The sequence below is a fragment of the Spea bombifrons genome, chromosome 11, assembly GCF_027358695.1.
Source record: "Spea bombifrons isolate aSpeBom1 chromosome 11, aSpeBom1.2.pri, whole genome shotgun sequence".
Lineage (NCBI taxonomy): Eukaryota > Metazoa > Chordata > Amphibia > Anura > Pelobatidae > Spea > Spea bombifrons.
Window position 1 is genome coordinate 6,687,598 of NC_071097.1, and position 15,635 is coordinate 6,703,232.

At 48.6% G+C, this 15,635-nt stretch overlaps 3 protein-coding genes across 3 annotated transcripts; 2 read left to right on the forward strand and 1 right to left on the reverse strand.

Annotated features, from left to right (window-relative positions):
• Positions 1 to 8,329: 8,329 nt before the first annotated feature.
• LOC128468845 (histone H1B-like) lies at positions 8,330 to 9,117 on the forward strand. The gene has a single exon (XM_053450668.1). It carries the CDS (start codon positions 8,393 to 8,395, stop codon positions 9,029 to 9,031), a length of 639 nt encoding a protein of 212 aa, XP_053306643.1. The 5' UTR covers positions 8,330 to 8,392; the 3' UTR covers positions 9,032 to 9,117.
• A 371-nt stretch (positions 9,118 to 9,488) lies between these two features.
• On the reverse strand, positions 9,489 to 9,989 carry LOC128468886 (histone H3). Its single transcript, XM_053450703.1, has one exon. It carries the CDS (start codon positions 9,945 to 9,947, stop codon positions 9,537 to 9,539), a length of 411 nt encoding a protein of 136 aa, XP_053306678.1. The 5' UTR covers positions 9,948 to 9,989; the 3' UTR covers positions 9,489 to 9,536.
• Positions 9,990 to 10,700: 711 nt separating this feature from the next.
• LOC128469024 (histone H4) lies at positions 10,701 to 11,039 on the forward strand. Its single transcript, XM_053450823.1, has one exon. It carries the CDS (start codon positions 10,728 to 10,730, stop codon positions 11,037 to 11,039), a length of 312 nt encoding a protein of 103 aa, XP_053306798.1. The 5' UTR covers positions 10,701 to 10,727.
• The last annotated feature ends 4,596 nt before the right edge of the window (positions 11,040 to 15,635 follow it).

The following is a 15,635-nucleotide window of genomic DNA, read 5'->3' on the forward strand; positions in this document are numbered from 1 at the left end:
AAGATCTGGGGAGTTCCAGAGATCGACCTCATGGCTACTACAGCCAACAAGAAACTCCCTCTGTTTTATTCTCCGTCAGCAGCAGGCCATCCCTTAGCTCTGGATGCCTTTTCTCAGGTTTGGGCCTTCGACCTGGGTTATATCTTGCCCCCTCTTCCTCTCATCGCCTGGGACAGATGTCGGGTGATTCTGATAGCTCCCGACTGGCCCAAAAGGATTTGGTACCCGGAGTTGATTCGTCTGTCCATAGAGAGCCCTCTAAGGTTGGAGATCAAACCAGACCTGCTCCAGCAGGGGCCTGTCCTCCACCCAAATCCCGCCTGTTTCAGTCTTTCAGTTTGGCTCCTGAAAGGGAGACTTTAATTCAGGCAGGTCTGTGAAGAACCATGTCTCATCTTCACTGTTATTATTATTATATTTATTTGTAACCTGTTTGAATGTAGCTGCAGCTCCAACCTTCAAAGAGACAATCCTGTAATCCGGCTGGGGCTCTTAATCAGCCAGCACAGCCCTGTCTGCCCAGGGGGCACCCGCACTACAGGGGGGATAACACAGGTGGGGGAAACACATTGTATCTCTTAATCTCCTCACCCGATACATCCCATGGAAACTGATGGGATTTGTGATGGGATGTGGCTGATGGGATTTGTGATGGGATATGGTTGATGGGATTGGGGGTTGGGTTCGGTGCTCATTGAATTGAGATTGTATATAAATTCTGTGTGTAATAAAAGGAGAGTTCTGTTTTAACCTCAAAGCATGAAGTCCTGTCTCATGATTGAGGGAAGTGCTGGTCTGTGACTGCTTTCTTCGGACAGCCACAGTGTGTCCGCTGACTGGGAGAGGGAAGGAGCTGGCTGGCGGATGTGTCCAGTCTGGGGCACAGGACGATCCGTCACAAGGTCTCTCTAAAGATGTAGCTGATACCTTGATGAAGAGCCAGAAACAAGTTACCAACCTCGGTTACCACGCCTGCTGATCTCTGCTCTCCTGGCAGCACCAGCAGCCGGTAATCTATAGGAGGCCTCTTCCCCGAACCACCCCTGGTCCGTGCCCCCACCACCCGTGGGGTATCTCACGGTCGTCACGGGGAAACTTTGAACTGCTGCCGCTCGGGGTCCCTTCGACCGATCGCCTAACCTTTTGGACAGAATATACTCAGGACCCCGAGCTATCGGCACCCGGGGATCGCCGCCGCTCCTTCAGGATCACCCCCGAAATTACCGGTTTAATGTGGTACAGCCATTGTGGGGCTCGGTGGCCCTGATAAGGGCAGCACCGAGGCTTAACTAAATAGCAAGACGAGACTCGTAGTGAGGCAAAACGGGGACTCTTTATTTGGGAAACACACGGGCTTATAAACAGGTTAGGTACACCCGCCAGACGTTGCTTCCCTCTGCCCATAGTCACCGGACATACAAGACTTGGATTAACAGGAAATACAGCCTATCAGGAACCTCGTCAGCACTGTAGTATACGGAAGTATAGCTGTCATGATTAACTCATAGAATGTAGTGGATACATGGAAGGATAATCCAGCAGAGGTGGTTATTCCTTTGTGTTAGCAATGTTGATGTAAATCAGTTTCTTTGTACATGCCCTCCATATCTGATCTGGCAAGAGGTGTCATCTTCCCAGGACCCCTGTGGTGATTCATGGCTTAACTGATAAGGATCCTTAGTTGTAGGAATTCCATTCCTATCTTAAGTGGAGGGGTTTTCCATCACCTTTACCCCACCATAATTTATTGGCACATCAAAGATGGGAACCAATTCTTGGAAAAGGTGTCATATAATTGGCCATGTGGTCAGAGGGATGTTTTCTTGAAACAGAATCTGATTTAGGGACAATGCAGCGACCTCAAAGCAGAACTTCACGATATACTCTGATCGGAACAACATTGTAACGGGTTCACCAAGAGAGCTGTAGTAACTCCCAGAGATCACCCAGACGTATCCTCCTGTTGTCCCCGGAATCACTTCCAGCACCAGTCAGCATGAGCACCTTGGAACCCTGCTATGTGTACCCAATAAGTAGACACAACTACCTTGAATTGAGTACAGCAGGAATGAACAGTTTATTGTAGTAAAACATAGACTGATATAGCCACAGAACTTCATTAACATAAATTACCAGATACATGTATTCCACCCAACCTTTAATCCCCAGTCAGCAATCCTATTGATGGGATTAATTAAACAATGGAGTTCCTGCCTGTTTGGCAGCCAGGCTGGAGCCATCTCTGAGTACCTTGGGCCCCTGTATGACAGGTCATTCTGTCACAGACATCATAAAAAAAACGTCTGGACTTAAGGAGTTCCCACAGGCCAGCTTATTGAAGAAACTCGTGAGTGAGGGTCCTGTGTTTAAGTCCCATCGTTTTAAGAACTGTTTGCCATTTTGGTTTTCTTTTGTACGTCTTGTTTTTTTGTAATTGTGGCACTGTGTAATCTTTGTCTTTTTGTTATTAAAATATTCATAATCCAAGTCTGTCTTTGGGCTCTAGTCAGGGCCGGCCTTAGGGGTGTACGACCTGTGTGGCCGGGACTTAAATTAAACCATTGTTTTTTTAGTTTGTTTTTTTTTTTTTTACTTTATTTAACATCCTCCATGTTAAATACACTTTTTAACTTTATTTAACATATTTAACAACAAAAAAAAACCCCAATGTTTTAATTTAAGTCCTGGGCAGGGGCGCCGAGCGTCGCTTGTGAAGTTTTCAGCAACCGCTCGGTGCCCCTCACTCTCCGTGACTCCGTCCGGTGCCGGCGTTTCATGCTGAGCACCAAAATATGATGTCATATTCCAGCGCTCAGCTGTGAAGCATGCACCGCGGCAGATGGACGCCTCCCGCTCCCACCGCAGGACTCAACAAGGTAAGTAAGGATAATGAGAAGTAGTGAGATGGGGGGGAGGGGAAGGCAGTGAGATGGGGCGGGGGGAGGCCGTGAGAAGGGGCAGAGGTGGTAGATAGTGAGAAGGGGCAGAGGTGGTTGATAGTGAGAAGGGGCAGAGGTGGTTGATAGTGAGAAGGGGCAGAGGTGGTAGATAGTGATAAAGGGGGAGAGGGGATAGATAGTGAGAAAGGGGAGTTTCGTGACAAGATTTTTTTTCCTTTCTTTTTGGGGGATGGGGGGGCGTCAGAGGAGTAGTCCGCACAGGGCGCCAGAACACCTAAGGCCGGCTCTGGCTCTACTATAGATATCCACAAACCCTAAGAGAGGATAACACTTTACCGTATTGTTATTAAGTTCTAGAGGATATATACCGTATTGGCACGAATATAGGCCGCACCCGAATATAGGTCACACCCTAAAAATTAGGTGCTTTTTTAAAGGAAAAAATTCTGCCACCCCCGAAATATGCTGCCACTCTATCCCTCCCTTCCCGAGATTTGCTGCCACTCTACCCCTCCGCCGCGGGAAGTACCGGAAAGGAAGATTGTTAACGTACATCACGCAGATGTTCACCGGCTGCGGCGACGAGAGTATAAACAACCTCCGGCAGGGGAGGCTGTCTGAGCGTATCAGAGAGTAGGATGCAGGTCCCCTGCACCGCTGCGGGGGATCTGTATCATAACGGGACGCATGTCCCAGGCGTCGGGCGCTAGACCCCGAATATAGGCCGCACCCCCACTTTAAAGACTTAAAGTGGGGGGGAGTGCGGCCTATATTCGGGCAAATACGTGGTGGGTTGTTATATACATAGAGAGATAAATGTTCTAGTTCGGATTTCTCACAAATCCGGTATCAAAATCGTGAGTGGTGGCAGACTACCTGAGGGGATAAAGGCAGGATTTGGGGGTTCATTTGGTATAACTGATGCCTTGTTAAGTGGTGAAGATAGTAAATACAGAGGCCTGGTGCTATTAACCACTTCATGCCCAGGGCCAGCCTTTGGGGTGTGCGACCGCACAGGGCGCCACACTCCAGGGGGCGCCGCTGCGGGGTCCGCCGCCGCGGGGTCCTCCTCCGCCGCCGCCGCGGGGTCCGCTGCCGCCCCCTCTGCACCTAAATGAAAACATTGTTGTTTTTTTTTGTTGTTGTTCTTTTTTAACTTTATTTAACATCCTCCAGGAAGGGGCAGGGGGGTTAGTTTGAAGGGGCAGGGGGGGTTAGTTTGAATGGGCAAGGGGGGGTAGTTTGAAGGGGCAGAGGGGGGTAGTTTTTGAAGGGGCAGAGGTGGGTAGCTTGAAGGGGCAGAGGGGGGGGGTAGTTTGAAGGAGCAGAGGGGGGGTAGTTTGAAGGGGCAGAGGGGGGTAGTTTGAAGGGACGGGGGGTAGTTTGAAGGAGCAGAGGGGGTAGTTTGAAGGGGCAGAGGGGGGTAGTTTGAAGGCACAGGGGGGGTAGTTTGAAGGGGCAGAGGGGGGGTAGTGAGGGGGGGCGCCAGAGGAGTAGTTTGCACAGGGCGCCGGAACACCTAAGGCCGGCTCTGTTCATGCCCACACCCTCCACACCGTCACAGCTTGGCAAGTAGTCCTGAACGTGACAAATGTGGTGTCAGTGGTGGGATAACTAAAAGATTTTCCATCTTTTTCTGTACCAGATTTCAGTGTTGTCCGATTTGCTAGTTAATCCAGGCACTAAAAAGAAATTGTTTCTCAATTTCCAAAGGCTGAACTCAGTGCATACTTAGTATATTTACACCTCAACAGTGTGATGGAGTGCTACCCACAGATTATGGACCCTGCCTCCCTCCCCTGGCGAGTGGGACTGTTGTCCTCGTCTGGGGGGTTAAAAGGCCACATTTGAGAAGTGTGCATTTTTCAAATTGGAAATGTGACGTGTGGTCCCTGCCCCCCGTGTTATCTGGGACATTGTTGAACCCGGCCAATTCAATTTACCCATCGAATCATACATTTAAAAAAAAAAAAACACTAGATAACCCATGGACATTTAACATGCTAGCATTTTAACTCTTTCCACGCAAGAATTGTCTGACACCGGCCAAACCATTGTTTTCCCTGGAAATGTTGGCCAGTATTATATAGTGGAGGTGGGGACCCCATTGTATTGTTAATCACTTTAATTGCCCTATTGCCCCTGGGAGTCCAAATTACCCAGATTAAGGGGGCGGTTCTGTAGCCGTTGTAATCCAATACCTGACTGTTTATGTTAATGTTCGCTTTGCTGGCTATATCTAGCCATGTGTGTAAAAAATAGTGTTCTTCATTTTTATATACCCTACACTGCTAGTGACTGGGGAATCTGGGAAGGGCGTGTTGTCCAAGGCTAAGGGAGCACAAGTCAGCGGAGGTAGTCGGTCGTACTAGCCAGCTCTGTGACATTACTGACATGGAACGACAAAATATTTTCACAGGAATGCAGGGGTAACTGGGGCCTGATCAGAGAATTAAAGAATAGTCTGGGCATCTATCTGCCTTTACTAACTATGGCATAACTTTTACAGTAAATCAAAGAAATACCATTGGGAAGCGACAATGAATATATATATGACAAATATGCCACAATTATATAATACTGTAACAGAATACATTAACATACTCTGCAGTACTGTATATAGTATGTCAGTGTTATTTATTATCCATTATTTAGTTGTCGAACAATACTACTACTCTGAGCCATCACATATAAATGGAACTTACTTTATTTATATATATAATACATTGCTGGTATAAATACACATTATGAGGCCAGGAAGCGGTGGGAAGGGGGCCCCCTGAGTGGAAGTCTGGATGCTTTGGGAGGGGAGGCCGGAGTGGCAGTCCAGAAACTTTGGGAGGGGGGGCCCGAGGGGCAGTCCGGAATCCTTGGGTGGGGGGCCCCCGAGGGGCAGTCTGGAGTCCTTGGGAGGGGGGACCCCAAGTGGCAGTCTGGAATCCTTGGGAGGGGGGCCCCTGAGAGGCAGTCTGGAAGGTTTCGGAGGGGGGACCCCAAGTGGCAGTTCAGAAGCTGTGGGAAGGGGGCCCATGAGTGGCAGTCCAGAAGCTGTGGGAGGGGGTCCCCCAGTGGCAGTCTGGAATCCTTGGGAGGGGGCCCCCGAGTGGCCGTTCAGAAGCTGTGGGAGGGGGGCCCATGAGTGGCCGTTCAGAAGCTGTGGGAGGGGGGCCCATGAGTGGCAGTCCAGAAGCTGTGGGAGGGAGTCCCCCAGTGGCAGTCTGGAATCCTTGGGAGGTGGGCCCCCGCGTGGCAGTCTGGAATCCTTGGGAGGTGGGCCCCCGAGGGGCAGTCTGGAATCCTTGGGAGGGGGGCCCCGAGTGGCCGTTCAGAAGCTGTGGGAGGGGGGGTCCCTGAGTGGCAGTCCGGAAGCTGTGGGAGGGGGGCCCCCAAGTGGCAGTCTGGAATCCTTGGGAGGGGGGCCCCGAGTGGCAGTCCGGAAGCAGTTTGAGGGGGTCCCCCCATTGGCCGTTTGGAGGCGGCCCCCGGGTGGCCCCTTGGAATCCTTGGGATGTGGGCCCCCAAATGGCAGTCTGGAAGCTGTGGGTGGGGGCCCCGAGTGGCCTTCTGGAGGGGGCCCCCGAGTGGCCGTCAGGAAGCTGTGGGAGAGTGGCCCCCGCGTGGCAGTCAATCATCCGAGTCGCAGTCAGGGAGCTGTGTGAGCTTTCTCAATCCGCACGGAGAAGCATCCCCTCCTGTTACTGACAATTAAAGGAACGTTCGGCACCCTCTCCTCGCCGGCATTCATTTATCACAACACCAAGTCAATGAACGCCTGGACAGCTGCCAAACCGCAACCAATCAATAGACCGGGACTTCTGCCAAACCGCAACAAGAACACCGGGACTGCTGCCAAACCGCAACCAATCAATAGACCGGGACTGCTGCCAAACCGCAACAAGAACACTGGGACTGCTGCCAAAACCATCAAAGTACTCAACAAGAACAACAAGAAACTAAATACCTAAGGAGCGGGACTCGGCTCCCTATTCAAGGCAGGAATCCATTTAAAATGTTATTTAAAAAATATATTAAAAATGTAACTTCACGTCCATCCGCTCTCTCCCTCCTCCAACTTTTTCTTGCATTGAGCAGATCTGGGATCTCCAGAAGACACAAGAAAGGAAGGGGTTGATCCAAACAGACACTCGGGGGAGGGGCTAGGAGAATGAGAGAGGTAGTAGACGGCTAGATAGTCCCTCCCCTGTCTCTGTATTGGTGCCGGCTGCTGAAGAGGAAGCCCCGCCCTCTTAAGTAAGTCTGGTGCCGGCTCCCCTGTCACAAAAATACAGGCTTCGAAGGGCTGATTACAGGGCAGGGGGAGGGGGGCACGCTAGTCCTTGTCAACCCTGCTGCTCTGGGCCCCCAATATTAACGTATAGTCATAAGTCAGTCTGTGTGTTACTATACAGAGGTCCTGGTGTGTGTTTTATACAGAGGTCAGGGGGTTTTGTATAGAAGTCAGGCTGTGTGTTATTATACAGAGGTCAGTCTATATGATCATAGATGTAAAGCTGTGTTTTACAGAGTTCACACACACACAATTCACAAGGATCTTTCCTGTTATTTCCCCTTTCTAGTTCTATACACTCGCACTCACGTTAAAGAAATAGTATATACATCATTAATACACAGTGGTGCATGCACACAAACACATTCTCACGCTTAACCCTTTCCTCACTAACGTATGCTCACGCACTAATACACACAAACACACTCTCGCACATAAAACGTCCTGATAAGACAAAACCTAATCTTAATAATTACTTTTATTATTTTGAATAATAAATAAATAATATAATACGTTAATAATAAATAACCCCTAAGTAAACTCTTGTCAGCTACGAGTCCTAAGACAATCATCAGACCGGCAGGCAGCCAGGCACTAGCAGTAGAAATACAATTTATTTTAAATTATTTAATTGATTATTATTAGTTAAAAATATCCATCATTTTTAATGTTATTCTTTAATGTATAAATATTAGGCTATTCTTAAATAATAATAAATGATTGGGTTATATAAATTTGTAGATTAAGTTTAAGGGTAAATTAATCTTTAATAGGTGATACCGTATTAAAGAATTTATTTTATCTGTATTCATTATTTTATTTATTTATTATTTCACACCTCTTGGGTGCTGTTCCCTGGCAGTTATTTATTTATTTATTTATTTTGGGGGGGCTGCACGGTGTAGGACATTCAACTGCTTTGGAGTTAGGATGTAAAATTAGAAGTGTGATGAGACGTTTACGCGCAAACGGTAAATATATTTTCCTTTCAAACCCCCCTCTCCCTGAATGCAAATCCAGCGATGCCCCGGCGATCGGCAGCATGGGGAGGTTTCAGAAACGGCGTCCAATCATAGACTCGCAGGCTACTGCTCATGAACCAATGAATGTGCGGCAGCTCGTCTATAAAAGCCAAACTTCTGGCGGTTTAACCCCGTGTTTACGTGCGATTGCAACTCTTTCGTGGCGGGATCCAGGCATTGAGATGGCCGAGACAGCTCCTTCCCCTGCGCCTCCGCCGGCAGAAACCTCTTCCAAGAAGAAACAGCCGAAGAAGCCGGCAGCTGCAAAAAGCCGTCCTGTGAAGTCCGGTCCCAGTGTCTCCGAGCTGATTGTGAAAGCGGTCTCTGCGTCCAAGGAGCGCAGCGGAGTGTCTCTCGCAGCTCTTAAAAAAGCACTCGCTGCTGGCGGCTACGACGTAGAAAAGAATAACAGCCGCCTGAAGCTCGCTCTCAAGGGTCTGGTGTCTAAAGAGACCCTGATCCAGCTGAAAGGAAGCGGTGCTTCTGGCTCTTTCAAGCTGAACAAGAAGCAGCTGGAGAGCAGAGAGAAGACATCAAAGAAGAAGGAAATTCCCGTAAAGCCTAAAAAAGCAGCCCCTAAGAAGGTTGTGAAGTCGCCCAAGAAAGCCCCTGCAGGAGTGAAGAAAAGCCCAAAAAAGATTAAGAAACCGTCGGCCGCTGCCAAGAGTCCCAAGAAGCCTAAGGTTGTTAAGGCGAAGAAAGCTGGCAAGAGCCCAGCTAAGAAGGCCACAAAGCCCAAGGCAGCCAAAAGCCCCGCTAAGCCCAAGGCAGCCAAAAGTCCCGCTAAGCCCAAGGCTAAAAAGGCAGCCCCCAAAAAGTGAGAAGGGGGGGCGTGGGTTTTGCAGCGCCTCTGGTGTGTGCTTTCCCACTTAATTCCTCACACAAAAGGTTCTTTTCAGAACCATCATATCCTCCGAAAAAGAAAAAAAAAAAAGCGTTTAATCACCCGGCCGCGGCTATGTGGGCCACCCGCTGTAAGCCTAGCCCCATACTTGTGTGTAATGCATGGATTCACATATTCGGCCAGCGCTCTCGCTCGGAGCTCTGTCCGTAACATAATAGAGATAAGGGGCGGGCTTAAAGATTGTGCTTTGCCGTTAATCGTTATGCCCAGCCAGGAACTCGGCCGCTCAACGGCTCGCTCGGTAGAGGGCCAAGGATCAATGGTGCGAGAAAGTTGAAGCTTGGCCGAAACAACAGAGTGCATTTCGTGTATGCGAAGGGAAACGCAAAACACAAGCTCGTTTGAGTGACAATATGGTGGCTCTTAAAAGAGCCTTTGTGGGAAGGTGAGGGGGAAAAAGCGCTCGCCCACACCGCGTTTACTTAAGCACGTTCTCCTCTGATCCTGCGAGCCAGCTGAATGTCTTTTGGCATAATAGTAACCCGCTTAGCGTGAATAGCGCACAAATTAGTGTCTTCGAAAAGCCCCACGAGGTAAGCCTCGCTGGCTTCCTGGAGAGCCATAACAGCAGAACTCTGGAAACGTAGATCGGTTTTGAAGTCTTGAGCAATCTCACGGACCAGCCGCTGGAAAGGCAGCTTTCTGATAAGCAACTCCGTAGACTTCTGGTAACGGCGGATTTCCCTAAGAGCTACGGTGCCCGGGCGGTAGCGATGTGGCTTCTTCACACCACCAGTCGCTGGAGCGCTTTTCCTCGCAGCTTTGGTCGCCAACTGCTTCCGGGGAGCTTTTCCTCCGGTGGACTTACGGGCTGTCTGCTTGGTGCGAGCCATGCTGCTTCTGCGTGATGATCCGATTCACCGATGGACACAATGTAACTATAGCGATTACGTGGCCAACTCAAGCCCTTTATAGAGTAGCGGTAAATGTGATTGGATACGCGTAATCACGCCCCTCTTTTTCATAGGCTAGAACGATGGTTTGAAAAAGCCAGCCTTTGATCAAGAAACTTTGGTGTGGAGAGTTTTTTTATTTTATTAAATGGTCGAATCGTTCATTTATTCGTTAGCTGTGGTTCTTTTCTTGTTTATTTATTTGATCTCCTCTCTTTTGGTCAGCCTCCTACCTAGTGAACTGTGTACTGGCTGACCGTTAACAGCGATACGGCGAAAGCTAAAAGCCCGCCTTTATCTTGGCCGCCGTTTGGCGTTTATTTACAGCGATATGCTGCCACCTAGTGGTAAATGAGGGATCGTCGAAAGCGATCACGTGGAGGTGAGGGAGGCAGAAGCTTAACGTACGTCATGCAGTAGAGAGGCTCGATTAATAAAGGCTAGGCATCTTGGAAAGCAGACGCGGCCTTGGTGTAGGGAGTGGCACAAAGGAGGTTGGTTTGAATTGTTCATATCCGGTTTCCTTTGATTTTCCTAAATAGCCAATCAGTGTCTTGGAAGCTTCTCCAGCCAACCAACGTGAAGCATAAATTCAAAAAGCAACGCCCCCTTGTGGCATCATGGTGCAGTTCCCCATCAGGTCCGTCCAGTACGCATAAAAGAAAGCGGGCCGGCCGTAGGCGAGTATTGTGCTGTAGAAATCGTGGAGTAGGTACCGTCATGTCTGGTCGTGGCAAAGGAGGTAAGGGACTCGGAAAAGGTGGCGCAAAGAGGCACAGGAAGGTGCTTCGGGATAACATCCAGGGTATCACCAAGCCTGCTATCCGCCGTTTGGCTCGCCGAGGAGGTGTAAAGCGTATCTCTGGGCTGATCTATGAGGAGACCCGTGGTGTGCTCAAAGTGTTTTTGGAGAACGTGATTCGCGACGCAGTCACTTATACCGAGCATGCCAAGAGGAAAACCGTTACCGCTATGGACGTGGTGTATGCCTTGAAACGCCAAGGCCGTACTCTGTACGGTTTCGGAGGTTAAGCTTTTTGACTCGTCACCCGGAAACACCCAACGGCTCTTTTCAGAGCCACCCACACACTCTCTTAGGCTGTGATCCAGCGTATCAGACGGTAGGATGCAGGTCTCCTGCACCGCTGCGGGGGATCTGTATCCTAAACCTGCTGCCTGCCCGGCGCCCGGGACTGCATGTCCCGGGCGTTGGGCGCTAGACCCCGAATATAGGAAAAAAGTGCGGCCTATACTCGAGCCAATACGATATATATGTATGTATGTGTATATATATATATATGTGTGTGTATATATATATATATATATGTGTGTATATATGTGTGTATATATATATGTATATATATATGTATATATATATATATATATATATGCAACACGTGTAAAGTAGTGGAATGCAGACATTGACCAGAAGGGGGCAATGTAATGTCATCTAAAGAACGAGAGAGAGCAAGAAACGGCTCTGCATGGTGGGAAAAGTCCATCAATTAGTCACATTTTTACTGAGAAAGAGACCTCCGAGGTTCCATAAGTTTATACGAATCTCTATCTTATTCTGTTTCGGCTCAATATCACCGTTGTTGGCAGATGACAATCTTTAGTAGGACTGAGTGACTCTGAGCTGAGTTTACAGGGTTAATTGACCCCCCTCCCTCTATTTTGTTGAGTCCTACCCCCCCTTCTTTTCATTAGCTCAGCCTTTTAACTTCTCTGCCTTTTTTTGGGGGGGCTTATACCTTTAAAGGGCAAATCAGATTATTCAATGCCTATTATACCCCTTGTTGGGGCGGAATTACCGTATTGGCTCGAATATAGGCCACACTTCCCCCCCCCACACTTTAAGTCTTTAAAGTGGGGGTGCGGCCTATATTCGGGGTCTAGCGCCTGACGCCCGGGACATGCAGTCCCAGGCGATGGGCAGGCAGCGGGGTTAGGATACAGATCCCCCGCAGCGGTGCAGGGGACCTGCATCCTACTCTCTGATACTCTGACAGCCTCCCCTGCCAGCACTTTCCACGGGGGGGGTGCTGGCACGGGAGGTTGTCTAAGCGCATCGTCCGGACGGTCACAGCCTCCGGGTTGTTTACACGCATCGCCACAGCCGGTGACCGTCCGAACGATGCGTTTTACCTCTGCCCCCAAGACTTACCGGAGCAGACTCCCGGGTGTCTTGCGGGACCGGCGGGGGACATCTACGCAATATGCGTATACAACTATAAGTAAGTCGGGGGGGGAGGCAGAGTGGCAGCATATATCGGGGGGGAGGGAGGAGGAGAACAGTGGCAGCATATCTCGGGGGACGACGACAGTGGCAGCATATCTCGGGGGGAGGACAGAGTGGCAGCATGTTTTTTTGGTGCTTTTTTAAAGAAAAAAACTTTTTCTTTTAAAAAGCACCAAACTTTTAGGGTGCGGCCTATATACGGGGGCGGCCTATATCCGAGCCAACACGGTAATCCCGCTTGTCATCTCTTTGTGCGAGGGCTAATGGGCCATTATAGTTTGGTGAATAAACAGGACAGGCGCTTGAAAATCCCCCTTTTCCTTTCAGGACGGACGACGCCCCGGTTTATTAATATGATAACGTACCCTCATGGGCATGATGGGCCCTCCCCAAACAACCAATCACATCTGCTGCTGAAGGCTCCTGACTTAAAGATTTACTACCGCACATGCACAAGATGATTAATACCCATCCAACCTCCCAAGTGTCCCTGCTCAGCTTGTCCAGTCCCTCACCCAAATGCCTGAGCCCCTCTTTCCTCCCATGATGTCCCTCTTTCTAGGAGCTCAGGATGGTTTCTGAGTCTATCAGAATCTGATGACGGATCAGGCCCATCCAGGACTCAGACCTTAATCAGGATTCAGTAGACATATGCCATTCTCTACCACCTCTGCAGGAAGGCTGTTCCACTTATCTACCACCTCCGTAAAGTAAAATTCCATCTAAGTCTCTGACCCTCTAGTTTAAGATTATGGCCTTGTGTTCTAACATCTCTCCTCCTTTTAAATAAACTTGGGGTGTATAACAGCTGTCTGTTCTTGGTGAGGTTCTCAACCTTGTTTTCTATGGTATTTCACCCTTCAGGGGTCTTTTTGGGGCTCAACCCAAGTGAAAAGCTGAGTCCGGACGTGGACCTCCTTGTTCACTTGTGACTAGAGGGATACCAACCGGACCCCACTGACAAGGCCCATACAAGTTAAAACATACATGTGAGGTTGTTGGTTCCATTTCCAGTCCCGAGGAAGGATCAGACTGATATGTCGATGGAGGTTCTTCTTCTGCCATGGCACGAGATGTAACTTGTAATGTAACTTGAGACGCCCCCAAGCGGGGGACTCGCCGTAAAATAGGCTGTCCGTTGTTGGTGGGCATTGCAAGCTTGTGTATGCTCCATATAGAAAGCACAGGAACGCCGTGAAGATGCTTAAATGCTGCTGACCCAAAATTAGAAAGGTGAAGAATCAAGATCTCCCTGGGTAAGTTTGATGGCTGTAGAAGTGGTGCCTCCTAAACAACAGATCTCCTGAGATTTTCACCCACTACCGAGTTTACAGAGAATGGAGCCCATGAAACATTCAGAGAGAGTCAGGTCGATGGGTGAAAACACCTTGCTAGTTATAGAGGTCAGCGGAGAATGGCTACAAAAGGGCCAAAAACACTCAAATAAGGCTCTTTACCACAATGGTGAACAGAAGGCCATTGGTGACTGCCCAACACATTGACCCTTTGAAGCCAACGCAGCAGATCTCCACCATGGTTTCCATTTCTGTCCCCTAAGAACTAGACAGGTTTACCTAACAAGGTTAGACTGCTCAATATATAGGTCCTGTTAAAAATACTAGCTGAGACCTCCGTAGCTGGTAAGCACATCCTTAGAAGAATCTTCAACTAACATTAGGGTGTGTTGCAAAATCTCCCGGCATGTAGTCGGATAGTTACATGGACAATCTCTGTCTTTTATTACAAAACAAGCCACCCTTGAACATCAAGACTGTTGATGAGGACCATTATCATACACCTGTGCTAAACAATAGAAACACTCTGTCTAAATCACCCTGACTAATAAAAGCCTATGGTGGGATGGACTTCATTAGCATTACCATAATGAATTGTCTTGGCAGGGTGTATGAGTCCTTCATAAACGTTAAGATGTTGATGGACAATCCAGTAGAAGTATTTCTGAAGAGTTTTTTTACCAAGTTCATCTTAAATTATCATCAGCAGTGACAAAAACATTCTCTATGGTTCCACCGTTCAATCGTCTCGGTGGCATATGTGACAATCCCCCCCCCCGAAGATTTCTTCTGTTCTTCTGAAGAACCATGAAACGGTTAACCCTAAAAGTGTTTGAAATTCTACCAAAGTTCCAACATTCCATCTCAATCCTAAACTTCATTCTCCCTCAAAAGGACAAAGTGAGCAACGGCCTCCAAAGTTTGACGAGAAGTCACAATACCTTGGCCTGTGCATACAAAGACACAGCCCATCGTTCTTGTTGGCTTTCTGACGAGGACCATGCAGGATCTGATTAAAAGGGGTAAGAATTCATGTTGTCACTCTACTAAACTCCATCGCGCCCTCCCTCCATTCTTCACGCCGCTTCTCAAACCCAGAGACTAATTGATTTTTTTTGTCGAGGAATATTGCTCCCTAGGTGCTTTTATTTACCCCCTCTTCATCTTCTGAGAAGAAGGTCCTCTTTTATATTCAAGACAAATGGGGAGAAAGAAGAAGAAGAAAAAAACCCATTGAAATCTCTACACAAAGCTTCCCCCCTTAAAGGAAAAGTTACCAGCCAAAGGTCAAAATAATAAATGTATAGCCAAATTGAAGCCTTCGTGGACTACAAAAGAGGCAAAACGTTAAATTTCGGCAAACCGTGCTTAACTCATTTGAAAAAAGCTGATGCCAAGACAGATCAGCGTGTGATCGGAAGACAAAAATGGGTATTCAGAGGAGCAGACAGAGAGGGCTTCTCTTCAACCGTCACCCCCCCCTCGTTCCTTCCTACCTCTTGACTCTCCATTCCTAAACCTTTACAGCTGCCCCAGCTTCGCGCTCGATTCAAGGACCTCATTTACTTAAATTATAACCTCATCACGAAGAAAGAGGGGGTTGATGACGGGACGGCGTTGAATTTCTTATGCTTTTGCGGCAGCTGCTATGGGGTTTTTTCTCCTCCTTCCAAAAAGTCTGTCATTTTTTTATTTGCTGACTCAAAATCGTGGGATCTGTTCTGAGAGCGATCCAGCATTTTAATAATACTAAACATCTCAGTCTGGCCACCTGGTAGACCTCTGGCCAACAGCACCCAGTACTCACCAGATCTGCCGTAAGATGGCGGGTCTGGTGCTGAAGTGTGCAGCTGCCAGCTGGATATGTCTGGCCGAGCTCTACATCCCTTGTCATCCCTAGTCAAGCCCTGAGCTGTCCTCACTGGCCGACAGTTGTAAAATTAATTGAGGTCTATGCTATGTTGCACCAAAGAGCTCAAATGTGGCCACCTCTCAAGGCGCTGCAGTAAGGTACACGGGCCTCTGCCATTAAAAAAGCGTTAGAGTGCGTTAGAGTGTATGGGGTGTCCGTATATAGTGTTAGATTGAGTG

Excerpts from the sequence above, each read along its gene's own strand:
- LOC128469024 (XM_053450823.1), top strand. The coding sequence starts at position 10,728 with ATGTCTGGTCGTGGCAAAGGAGGTAAGGGACTCGGAAAAGGTGGCGCA.
- LOC128468886 (XM_053450703.1), bottom strand. The coding sequence starts at position 9,947 with ATGGCTCGCACCAAGCAGACAGCCCGTAAGTCCACCGGAGGAAAAGCT.
- LOC128468845 (XM_053450668.1), top strand. The coding sequence starts at position 8,393 with ATGGCCGAGACAGCTCCTTCCCCTGCGCCTCCGCCGGCAGAAACCTCT.